Source organism: Physeter macrocephalus, chromosome 14 (assembly GCF_002837175.3).
Source record: "Physeter macrocephalus isolate SW-GA chromosome 14, ASM283717v5, whole genome shotgun sequence".
Classification (NCBI taxonomy): Eukaryota; Metazoa; Chordata; class Mammalia; order Artiodactyla; family Physeteridae; genus Physeter; species Physeter macrocephalus.
Window position 1 is genome coordinate 24,901,749 of NC_041227.1, and position 13,477 is coordinate 24,915,225.

The 13,477-nt window shown below is 37.0% G+C and overlaps 1 protein-coding gene across 4 annotated transcripts in view; it reads right to left on the bottom strand.

Moving 5' to 3' along the window:
- The window catches only part of TPX2 (TPX2 microtubule nucleation factor), a 53,928-nt gene that overhangs the window by 27,186 nt on the left and 13,265 nt on the right, over positions 1-13,477 (bottom strand). For all 4 annotated transcript variants that reach the window (XM_028498716.2, XM_028498715.2, XM_028498714.2 and 1 more), the window contains exons 3-4: positions 12,651-12,770; positions 5,071-5,197 (exon numbers count right to left, since the gene is read on the bottom strand). In XM_028498716.2, the coding sequence (XP_028354517.1) occupies positions 5,071-5,197; positions 12,651-12,770 (247 nt within the window). The remainder of the gene's footprint in view (positions 1-5,070; positions 5,198-12,650; positions 12,771-13,477) is intronic.

The following is a 13,477-nucleotide window of genomic DNA, read 5'->3' on the forward strand; positions in this document are numbered from 1 at the left end:
CTTAAAATTAGAAATCAGATCTCCTGGAAATTTACTACCAAGTGTTTATTTTCTCCACTTTCTTTTAGCCATGGCCCCTTATTTTTGTTAAAATATATAACACATAACAAAAAGTACACAAAACAAAAATTAAGTTAAATGATTACAAAGTGAAGACTCATGAAATCACCACATAGACTAAGAAACAAAACACTGGCAGCAGATGCTATCTTGACTTTTACAGTAATGATTACTTTTTCTTTATCATTTTACCATACAAACATGCATTCCATAAACATGGTCTGTTAGTTTGGAAAGGAAACAAAAAACGTTATGTAATAATCAGACTACTGCAAGCATTTTTTCTGTCTTGGTTTATTTTACTCAACATTATGTTTGTGAGATTCAACCACACTGACTCACGTAGCTCTAATTCACTGATTTTCAATGCTGTGTAACAGTCATTGTAGGAACATACCATTATTTATCCAGCCTACTGTTGATTCTCACATAATGTCTCTTGATGTACACATTGGTGTTGGGTATGTTAAGTTGTAAGATTGTTAGGTCATTGATAGACATTGGTTTATCAACTAAAGTTACTTTCCAAGGTGCTTGTACCAATTTATGCTTACACTGACTAATTTACAAAAGTCTACACTGCTCTACATTCTCCAAAACACTTAGTACTGTGGGATGACTTAATTTTAATCATATAAATTGGTATAGAGTAGAAACTCATTGTGGTTTTAATTTGCTTTTCCCAGTGAGACTGAGCACCTTTTCACATGTTTACTGGCCATTTGGCCATCCTCTTTCATAAAGTGCTAGTTAAGTCTCTTGGTTGTTTTCTACTGCATTGTCAATCCTTTTCTAATTGATTAGTAGGAATTCTTTATATTCTGTGAATATGAGGCCCTTTGTAGGTTTTTAGTGTTACAAATATCTCCTCCCAATCTGGGGGTTGGCTTTTCACTCTCCTTATGGTATCATCTGATTAGACAAATATGCTCAAATACAACAACCTCCTTCCCTAAAAGCATGTCAGTGTTTTTCTGTGTGGATTCTATTTAAGAAATCTTTCCCTATTCCAAGGTCATGAAGATATTCTCCTATATTTCCTTACATGAGCTTTAGCTTTCACATTTAGATCTACAATCCACCTTGTACTGACTGTTTTCTATGGAGTGAGGTAGGGGTTAAGTCTCATTTTGTTTTATGTGGCTATCCATTGTCCAATCGTTGTTTATTGAAGGGGGAAAAATAAAAACACCCTCTCCCCAAAGGTCTGCAGTACCACATTTGTTATATATTGTGTCCATATATGAGAGAGTAAGCTTTTATTTGATTCCATTGGTCTCATTTATCCTTGGGTAATACCACAAAGTCTTAATTACTGTAGCTTTATAATATTGCTATCTACTAGACACTTCAAAAGTATTTTGACTATTCTTGGACCTTTGCATTTCTTTATAAATTTTAGCATCAATTTATCAATGTCCAAAATGAAAACCTTTGGGATTTTTGTAGAGATTGCATTGAATCTATACATCAGATAAGGAGATTTGACATATTTACATTACTGAGTCTCTCAAACCATGAACATGGTTATGTCCTGCCATTTATTTAGATCTTGTTTAATTTCTCTCAAGTCTTAAGATGTATTAGTATATATTCAAATTTTTATTAGATTGCATAGAGTACCTAATTTTAAAATCTTTATCAAAAAGAATTTAAAACTTAGTAAAAAGTGAAGAGAATAATATAATGAACTACCAGGTACTACTCATCATTCAGCTTTAAAAATTTCAACTTATAGCCAATCACACTGTCAATTTTCCCTCCATCCACCCCCCCAGCTTTTGAAGCAAATCCCAAATTTCAGATCTTTGATCTGCAAATATTTTCATATCAATCTCTAAAAGTACTCATAAAAGAAATTACATGGAGTAATGCAGAGTGCATTTATCATGCAAATCTTCTTGCATATTATTACAAAATGTACACAATATATAAAAATATGACTATTTGAAGGCACTGAAAAGTGACCAAAAGCAGGCAGAAAAAAGAGAAACATTTATCCATGAAAAGCAACTACAAAGGTTAAGAGTTATGAGTTAGAAGCTTTTTTGCCTGAGGGCACACCCTAAATGCAGCAGCTCCAGCAGCAGAAAACTCTAATCTCACTGGCCGTAGATAATGGAAGATAGAATTAGAGCCAGTACAGCAGCTGGAAACTTAGGAGGAAAGTCCCGGAAGTGAAAGAGCTACAGAAAAGGTATCACCCAAAGTCTGAGCCAAAACTCTGCACAAATTCCTATGTATTACTATATATGCTAACTATGCATGTTTAGAGGAGACTGGGGGGCCCAGTGAAAAAGCAGAAACTGGTGAGGTGTCCATCCTTAAAAGACATAAATGCACTAGGTAAGACTGGTGAGTTCGCTGGGTTTTTTTTGATTCAGTGCATTCCCCAATGTGTATATAGTAGAATGGCACACAGCTAAAGTCTTACCAGCTTTAGGTATAAGAAGACAAACATTAGGGCTGGAAAAACAACTGGAAATTTAGAGGCAAAATGAGAAGCAAGAGAACCAGAGAGGATGAACACTTAAGCCTGAGTATAAACTCTACTCGGTCTTGCCTGACCACTAACATTTTCAGGCACAGGGGAGACTCCAGGAGCCAGACTAAAAAAACAACTGTATATGCAGATATATGAATGGCCAGTAATCACATGAAAATGTGATCAACATCATCAGTCATCAGAAAAATACAAATTAAAAACACAATGAGGAACTTCCCTGGTGGCGCAGTGGTTAAGAATCTGCCTGCCAATGCAGGGGACACAGATTCCAGCCTTGGTCCGGGAAGATCCCACATGCCGCGGAGCAACTAAGCCTATGAGCCACAACTACTGAGCCTGTGTTCTAGAGCCCACGAGCCACAACTACTGAGCCTGTGTTCCACAACTACTGAGCCCACGCGCCTAGAGCCAGTGCTCCACAACAAGAGAAGCCACCGCAATGAGAAGCCCGTGCAATGCAACAAAGAGTAGCCCCGCTCGCCACAACTAGAGAAAGCCCACGCACAGCAACGAAGACCCAACGCATCCAAAAATAAATAAATAAATAAATTTATTTTAAAAATATATGTGGTAAAGCAACACCTGCATGGAAAAATTATTATTATAGACTAAGGTCTTATTGACTTTTAACTATTCTGAGTCAAAGGAGTTTTGGCCATCTTTTAGCTTATCCATCAAAGTCATGTGAGAAGAAAATAGTAGGAAATTTGTATGACTATCTATACCTTCCTATTCCATCTGCTATTCTTTTCTAGATTAGGCATCCCTAGACTAAGATAAATCTGAGATCTAAGATAAATGGCACTAATGTTTTACCTCTTTATGCATTTTCATAATGCAGTCTCATTTACAAACTACTACCACATGTTATCCTATTTGGCCATTTCTTGCAATAAACCTGAGAGAGATGGTTATTCTCAGTAAACTAAGGTTTTGAGTAGTAGAGATATCTGCCTTTAAAACAAATGAAACACAAACAATTCAGGTCTTCTGACTCTGTGAACAGCTGGCTTTCTGTCATACCGTCATTTCCAAAAAGAATTCAAAAATTCATTCAGAATGTGGGGCAATTTTAGTAATCATATACATATTCAAAATGCAGAAGCCAAGACACTAGCACTATCTTGGACTCTGAAGGAATCAATAGGATACTGGGTCCCTTTTCCATAGGGACTTAACAATCTAAACATGGAACAGAAACCATAGAATCAACCTGTAGCAATCTCTTAAATCTCCTGTGATAGCTGGTTGAATCTCACAGAATTTTTCAATTAAAAGGGGCTTCTTCACCAGAAAAGATTAAAATAAGCATGCATGATACCACCTTCAAAAGGTGATCCCCTTATACCAGCATGAGGCTTTGTAAAGCGTAATTTCATTACTTCTGAGCAATAAATACTCTGCCATTCCTCAATATTGTTGACTTCAAAGTATAAAGCATTAAATAGTTCTGGAATTTATTTATTTATTTTTTAATATTTATTTGTTTATTTGGCTGCACTGGGTCTTAGTTGCAGCACTTGGGATCTTCACTGCAGCATACAGGATCTTTTAGTTGTAGTATATGGAATCTTTAGTTGTGGCATACGAACTCTTAGTTGCAGCATGTGGGATCTAGTTCCCTGGCCAGGGAACCAACCCAGGCCCCCTGCATAGGGAGCATGGAATCTTAGCCACTGGACCACCAAGGAAGTCCCCAGTCCTGGCATTTAAACTCTTCGGGTAAGTGGTAATTATTAGATGGTGAAAGTTTTTTTGTTTTTTGTTTTTTGGCCATGTTGTGCAGCTTGTGGAATCTTAGTTCCCTGACCAGGGATTGAACCCAGGCCATGGCAGTGAAAGTGCTGAGTCCTAACCACTGGACCACCAGGAACTCCCAAGTGAAAGTTTTTAAAAGTCTAATTCAACTAATCTTTTGATTAGTGCCATCTGAAGGCAACTAATATTAAGACTAACAGCTTTGTTTTGGTTAAAAAGAGGATACTGATACAAAGTGCAACATTCAAAGACATTAGATTTTCAGAGGTTCCTAGTGCCAAGAGTACAGCTTACCCCACCCATCCATCCACCCCTTCACTCAAGACTTTATTCAGCTTTGCTCCTGCAAGACACTGTTAGGTACTAAGGATACATGACACTTGCCCTTATGAAGTTTATTTACAACCTATACACAGGAAAAAAAAAAAAAAAAACTGCCACATATCCATACAAATAAATGTAAATGGCAACCCATGTTGACAGCGCAAATAGCAAGGACTTTGGAACCAAAGTGATCAGTCTGAATCCTGTCTCTGAAATAAATCTGCCTTGGGCAAGCAACTTAGTACCTCTGAGCCCTTATCTATAAATTAAGCATGTTACCTACAACTCGTAAATGTTATGAAGATTAAATAAGATAACATGAAGAGTCTAATGTAGTATGGGACACATAGTAGGTGCTCCAGTAACTCTTCTTTGAACATTATTAATATAACCACCACTTTTGAACACCAAAACAGTCTTACCTCTGAGGCTGAGCTAGAATATTTCTTGATGTGGTTCCTTTGACTTTCAGAGAAGAACAAGCATTTGTTGGAATGGACTCTTCCACCAGGTTTTCTTTTTCTGCCTCTTTATTATAAGTGTTGTCAACTGCAAGAGAGCAAAAACTAGTCAGTACTCAAATCCCAAGGAAATGAGTTGGAGATGAGAGATACATGTGTATATATATGACTTAATAGAGAATTCTAGATTGCAAACTGTGTGTGTGTGTGCGTGTGTGTGTGTGTGTGTGTGTGTGTGTGTGTGTGTGTGTGTGTATCCCTCCAAGCAGTGAAATCTTATGCAGAAGAGCAATTTATAAAAGCTACTTTGGTTGAAACAGAAATGAAGTATCCAGGGCCCGGCCTATTTGCCAGCCTAAGGCATCACCTCAGAAAAAAGTATCCCAAACACATTCTCATGACTTTTTTTTTTTTTAACATCTTCTCATGACATTTTAAAAAGATAAAATTCTGAAAGCTTCCATAGAGAAAAAGAAATCACCTAAGGAAGGAAAATAGGATAAGCTGAATTCCTCATCAGTAACACAGGATGATAATGCCTTCAGAGAAGTCAAGAATAATGCCTTCAGAGAAGTCAAGAAAAACATCTTTTAATCTGCAATTCTATATTAAAAGTAGCAAGGAAAAAGCAACAAGTTACATACAAGGAAACTCCCATAAGGCTATCAGCTGACTTTTCAGCAGAAACTGCAGGACAGAAGGAAGTGGCACAATATATTTAAAGTGATGAAAGGGAAAAACCTACAACCAAGAATACTTTACCCAGCAAGGCTCTCATTCAGATTTGATAGACACATCAAAAGTTTTACAGACAAGCAAAAGCTAAAAGAATTCAGCACTACCAAAGGCAGCTTTATAAGAAATGTTAAAGGGACTTCACTAAGTGAAAAAGAAAAGACCACAACTAGAAACATGAACATTATAAAAGGAAATATCTCATTGGTAAAGGCAAATATACAGTAAAAGTAGTAAATCAACCACATACAAAGCTAATAGGAAGGTTAAAAGACAAAAGTAGTAAAATCATCTGTATCTAAAATAAGCAGTTAAGGGATACACGAAACAATTAGATGTAAAATATGATGTCAAAACAGTAATCATACGGGGAGGAGAGTACAAATGCAGGGTTGTTAAAATGCATTTGAAATTATGAGACCAGCAACTTAAAATAATCAAAGAGACATACAGATTGATAAATATAAACCTCACGGTAATCACAAGCCAAAAATCTATAATAGATACACACACACAAAAAAAGAGAAGGAATCCAAATATAACACTAAAGACAGTCATCAAACCACAAAGGAAGAGAACAAAAAAAGAACAAAGGAACAAAACCTGACATACAATAACAACCCAAAAACAACTAACAAAATGGCGATAAGTAGATACATATCAATAATTACTTTACATGCAGATGGACTAAATGTTCCAATTAAAAGACACAGAGTGGCTGAATGGATACAAAAACAAGACCCATATATATGCTGCCTACAAGAGACTCACTTCAGATCTAAAGACACACTCAGACTGAAGGTGAGGGTATGGAAAAGAGTATTCCATGCAAATGGAAATCAAAAGAAAACGGGGTGGCAATAATTATATCAGACAAAATAGACTTTAAAACAAAGAATGTTACAAGAGACAAAGAAGTACACTACATAATGATCAAGGAATCAATCCAAGAAGAAGATATAGCAATTATAAATATAAATGCACCCAACAGAGAACCACCTAGATACATAAAGCAAATATTTACAGACAGAAAGGGAGAAATTGACAGTAACACAATAGCAGTAGGGGACTTTTAACACCCCACTTATATTAATGAACAGATCATCCAGACAGAAAACCAGTAAGGAAACACTGGCCTTAAATGACACATTAGTCCATATACAGAGAGAGAAAACATTCTATCCAAAAGCAGCAAAATACATATTCTTTCCAAGTGCACATGGAACATTCTCCAGGATGGATCACATGCTAGGCCACAAAACAAGCCTCGGTAACTTTAAGAAAACTGAAATCATATTAAGCATCTTTTCTGACCATAACACTATGAGACTAGAAGTCAACTATAAGAAAAAAACTGCAAGAAACAAAAACACATGAAGTCTAAACAATATGCTACTAACCAACCAATGTATCACTGAAGAAATCAAAAAATACCTGGAGGGGCTTCCCTGGTGGCGCAGTGGTTGCGCGTCCGCCTGCCGATGCAGGGGAACCAGGTTCGCGCCCCGGTCTGGGAGGATCCCACATGCTGCGGAGCGGCTGGGCCCATGAGCCATGGCCGCTGAGCCTGCGCATCCGGAGCCTGTGCTCCACAAGGGACAAGGGGAGAGGGCCGCACAGGGGGGGGCCCGCATACCACAAAAAAAAAAAAAAAAAAAAAAAAAATACCTGGAAACAAATGAAAACAAAAACACAACAATCCAAAAATCTATGGGATGCAGGAAAAGTGGTTCTAAGAGGGAAATTTATAGCAATAGAAGCTTACCTCAGGAAACAAGAAAAATCTCAAACAACCTAAGCTTACACCTAAAGGAACTAGAAAAAGAAGAACAAACAAAACACAAAGATAGTAGAAGGAAAGAAATCATAAAGATCAGAGCAGAAAGAAATGAATAAATGGAAATAAGTGAAATAGAGACTAAAAAAAATAGAAAAGATCAATGAAACTAAGAGCTGGTTCTTTGAGAAGATAAATAAAATTGATAAACCTTTAACCAGACTCATCAAGAAAAAAAGAGGGCCCAAATCAATAAAATCAGAAATGAAAAAGGAGAAGTTACAACTCACACCACAGAAATACAAAGGATCATAGGAGATTACTACAACCATCTATATGCCAATAAAATGGACAACGTAGAAGAAATGGACAAATTCCTAGAAATGTAAAATCTCCTAAGACTGAATAAGGAAGAAATAGAAAATACAAAGAAACCAATTACTAGCAATGAAATTGAAACAGTAATTTAAAAAAAACTCCCAATAGGGGCTTCCCTGGTGGCGCAGTGGTTGAGAGTCCGCCTGCCGATGCAGGGGACACGGGTTCGTGCCCCAGTCCGGGAAGATCCCACATGCCGCGGAGCGGCTAGGCCTGTGAGCCGTGGCTGCTGAGCCTGCGCGTCCGGAGCCTGTGCTCCGCAACGAGAGAGGCCACAACAGTGAGAGACCCGCGTACCACAAAAACAAAAACAACAAAAAAAACTCCCAACAAACAAAAGTCCAGAACCAGATGGCTTCACAAGTGAATTCTGCCAAACATTTAGAAGAGTTAACACCTATCCTTCTCAAGCTATTCCAAAAAACTGCAGAGGAAGGAATGCTTCCAAACTCATTCTATGAGGCCAGCATCACCCTGGTACCAAAACCAGACAAGGATATCATAAAAAAGGCCAATATCACTGATGAACATAGATGCAAAAATCCTCAACGAAATGTTAGTAAACCAAATCCAACAATATATTAAAAGGATCATACACCATGATCAAGTGGGATACCATATCTTCTTTATCCATACCACATACCACTATAAGGAGAAATAAACAAATCCACAATTATAACCTGTCTCTCTAATTGATAGAACAAGTTGACAGAAAAATCAGTAAGATTATAACAGCCACAAATAATATATAAGCAAATGAGCATGGCTGTATTCCAATAAGACTTCATTTACAAAAATACATTGTCGTCAAATTATCATGAAGGGGCTTCCCTGGTGGCGCAGTGGTTGAGAATTCGCCTGCCGATGCAGGGTACACGGGTTCGTGCCCTGGTCCGGGAAGATCCCACATGCCGCGGAGCGGCTGGGCCCGTGAGCCATGGCCACTGAGCCTGCGCGTCCGGAGCCTGCGCTCCGCAACGGGAGAGGCCACAACAGTGAGAGGCCCGCATACCGAAAAAAAAAAAAAATTATCATGAAGATGTAACAATTATAAACATATACATACCTAACAACAGAGACCCAGATACCCGAAGGAAAAACTGACGAAACTCAAGGGAGAAATAGCCAATTCAGCAATAATAGTTGAAGACTTCAATATCCCTACTTTCAGTAATGGACAGAGCCATCAGATAGATGATCAATAAGGAAACAGAAGACTTGAGCAACACTATCAACCAATTTGACCCAACTGACATTTATGTAACTCTCCACCCAATGACGGCAGAATACACATTTTTTTTTTAAGTACACCCAGTACATTTACCAAGACAGACCATATTCTGGGCCATGAAACAAGTCTCAATACATTTAAAAGAGTTCAAGTCATACAAGTATGTCCTTTCACCACAGTGGAAATCCCCCAAGAAATCAATAACAGATAAGATTTTTGGACCACCCCCACCCCAAATATCTGGAAATTAAATAACACACAGGTAACTAGCAACTAGTAGATCTATTAAGTCCTGGAGATCTAAATGCATAGCATAAATGTTATAGTCAACAATATTGTATTATGAACTTCAAAGTTGATGAGACTAGATCTTAATTGTTCTCATCACAAAAGAAATGATAATTATGTGATATGATAGAGATGTTAATTACATTGCACTATATAAATGTATCAAATCAACACTCTGTACACCTTAAACTTACACCATGTTATAAGTCAATTATATTGCAATTTAAAAAAACACATAGGTCGGGACTTCCCTGGTGGTCCAGTGGTTAAGAATCCGCCTTCCAATGCAGTGGACGTGGGTTTGATCCCTGGTCTAGGAACTAAGATCCCACATGCTGCTGGGCAACTAAGCCCGTGCGCTGCAACTACTGAGCCCACGCGCTCTGGAGCCCGTGCAGCACAACTAGAAAGCCTGTGCACCACAACTAGAGAAGCCCGCGCAGCCAAAATAAAAAAACAAACAGAAAAACCCACATAGGTCAAAGATCTCAAAAGGGAAATTAAAAGTATTTTGAATGGAATGAAAATAAAAACATAGCATTTCAAATTTATGGGATGTGGCTAAAGCAGTACTTAGGGGATATTTACAGCAGTAAACACATTAACAAAGAAGAAAGATTTCAAATCAATGGCTTCAGCTGCCACCTTAAGAAACTTTATATATATATTGAACCCAAAGTAAATAGAAGGGAAATAATAAAGAACAGAAGGGAAATCAACAAAATAAAAACCAGAGAAACAATAGGAAAAAAAAAACCAATGAAACCAAAAGCTGGTTCTTTGAGAAGATTATTAACACTGACAAATCTTTAGCCAGACTGATTAGGAAAATAGAGAGAGATGACACAAATTCCCAATATCAGGAATGAAAGAGGTGATATCACTACAGAATTTATAAGTATCAAAAAGGTAATAAGGAAACATTATGAACAACTTTTTGCCTATAAATTCAACAACTTGGATGACACGGACAAATTACTTGAAAGACAAACTACCAAAGCTCATTCAAGAAGAAACAGATAATCGATATCTGTTAAAGAAATTGAATTTTTAGTTAAAAACCTCCCTGCAAAGAAAACTCCAGACCCAGGTGGCTTCACTGGTGAATTCTACCAAACATTTAAGAAAGATGTAATATCGATTTTACACAAATTCTTCCAGAGAAACGAAGAGAAGGGAATATTCATAGAGTAAGGCCAACATTACTCTATCAAAATCAAACAAAGGCATCATAAGAAAGGAAAACTACAGATCATTATTCTTCATGAACATAGATGAAAAAATTTTTAACAAAAAAATGTAGCAAACTGAACCTAAAATATATATAAAAAGAAAAATACCATCCTGACCAATTGGGGGTTCATCCCAGAAATGAAAGGTTGGCTTAAAATTGGAAAATCAGCATAACTGCATATAGTTAAAGTATAAAAGAAAAAAGAAAAAAAATCATGTAAACTTCTTAATAAACGCAGAAAAAGCATTTGAGAAAATCTAGCATCCATTACTATAAAAATTATCAGCAAAATAGGAATAGAAGGGAAATTCCTCAGCCTGATAAAGTGCATCTATGAAAAAACTACAGTTAACATCATACTTAATGGTGAAAGTCTGAGTGTTTTTGCCCTAAGATCAGGAATAAAACAAGCATGTCTACTTCTCTACTCCTATTCAGCATCCTACTAAAGGTGCAGTATGCAAGAAAGAAAAAGAAACAAAAGGCAGATAACATAATCACCTTTGTAGAAATCTGATGGAATCTACAAAAAAGATACAAACACTGCTGAGTTTAGAAGATTGTAGGATATAAGATCGACATAGAAAAATTAATTGTATTTCTTTGTACTAGCAACACAATACAAAGTTGAAATCAAAATAGAGGTCTGAAAAGTGCTTTGAGAACACAAATAAGGGGAATCAATTAGAGAAAAAAAGATATTTGAGCTGGAACTTGAACGATAAGTAAGGACTTCTCAGTTAGATTAAAGGTATTCAAGGCAGAGGGAATAGCACTAATGAGACAGGTAAGAATGTGTGCTAACAAAGAACAAAAAGACTGAGGGGCCCAAGGGGTATACATGCATGGAAGCAGTGTACATGGTCTTTGCCACATGATGGGCCATGCAGAGGTCTCTTGCTCTGGGGCTTACTGCTGATATAACAGTCTTAAACTGAAAGTGGTCCAGACAAACTAGGTACATCACATCCTCTTCCAATTCAAGAAGAGCACAAAGACCATCAAAGCAACAGAAAATCTGACACACTTCTAAGCACCTCAAGTGAAACGTGCACATAGTTCTAACCTCTTATGCAAGAAAGATGGATGTAAAAGTTCAGGATCCTTGTCCAGATCCCAAATTCAATAGATATCACCTGTACTCATGAATGAACTATTTAAAAGTCTGCCTAGCAACTCAGACTCTGCAAACTACACAAGTTCACTGAAAATACAGCTATTTTCTGATACAGCCCTCTAGTTATTGGTGTGACTGAGGCTAGTTTCAGATTTACCATAAGATTAATTTTCAAATGTTCTAAATTGATTGTGGTGATGACTGCACAACTATGCTGTGAATATATGAATAAACATTGAAATGTATATTTTAAGCAGGTGAATTGTATGATATGTGAATTATATCTAAATATAGCTACTATTTCAAAACAAGAATCATTTTTGAGGATTCAAAGAATACTTTTTTTGTTTTAATCAAATAGACAGTATTTTGCAGATTTAGTAACTACTAGTTTAAGTGTCAATCATCTTTTAAAATCAGAAACATGACTCAGGGAATTCTTGTATAGTTAGCAAGCAGTACATTCTTCCCTCCTGCTGTTTTGTTTCCCAACCAGACCGAGGTTAGGTTATATTAAATCTAGTCATAAAAAGAAAAGAGTTATATATCTGGCAATAAAATTCTATGTTAGCTTCATTTCCAAAAGACAGGAAAAAACAAAAAGAATGCAGCACATCATTAGTTTCACGTTCACCATGAAATGAATAAATGAATTAGCACATTTCACCAATTAAAATCCAGGAGATACATCATCTAGGTAATTTCCCCAGATCCCTCAGGTTCCTAATATACTGTTCGACCATTCTGCCAAGCAGCTTTTTTCTAAGATGTTCTTTCTTACCTGGTCTCAAAGGTGTGACATCTTGCTGAAGATTAACTGTTCTCAGAGGAGTTTTGCCCTGAAAAAGCCCTCCTGTACCATTCTTCCCAGGAAACTTATTCTCCAAATTGGCCTTCTCTTCTGTGAAAGGGTAAAATCATCATCATGTAAACAATCAGGAAGAAAGCAAAGTAAATTAGTGCCATACACTTAATATGGGACCTAAATAAAGCCTCCTACCAGTATACTTCTAACTCATTTGCAAGTACCAGCAAAGTTCTAGTGATCAAAAAGGAATAAGTACACATTATACGTCAGAGATAGCGACTGCAAAAACTATCACTAAAACACTGGCAACGCTGAACAATGTATTATAGAAAAGAAGTGCAGACTCCGCATTGTGAATAGCTCCTTATCTTTGCTTGATACACATTCAGGACCATACAAGCATAAACTGGCCTTATCTACCACCTAAATACATCATGTTCCTCTTAAAGAAAACTGTATCCAGCAAGACCTGCGAGGCTTACAAGGGACATCTGATAGTCTAATTGTGTTGAGGTTCTTCCTCAACTAGGAGAGTGTGGGGTGTATGAGGATGGAACAGAGTTAGGCTCTCTTAAGGAATTTTATCTTAGGTTCCACTGTGCCCAAAACCAGTGCAAAACAGTGAAAAGTGTATTCTACCAACAGCTTACTGATAGAAATTTTAGGAATGCGGCGAGCCCCAGCAATAACTCTGTGAAAGTACACTCTGATTGCAACTGTGTAAAAAGATGGGATTATTTGGAAGAAAATTAGAAAGTAATATATTAGAACTACGGTGATTTTGAAAAAAATAGTGGGAT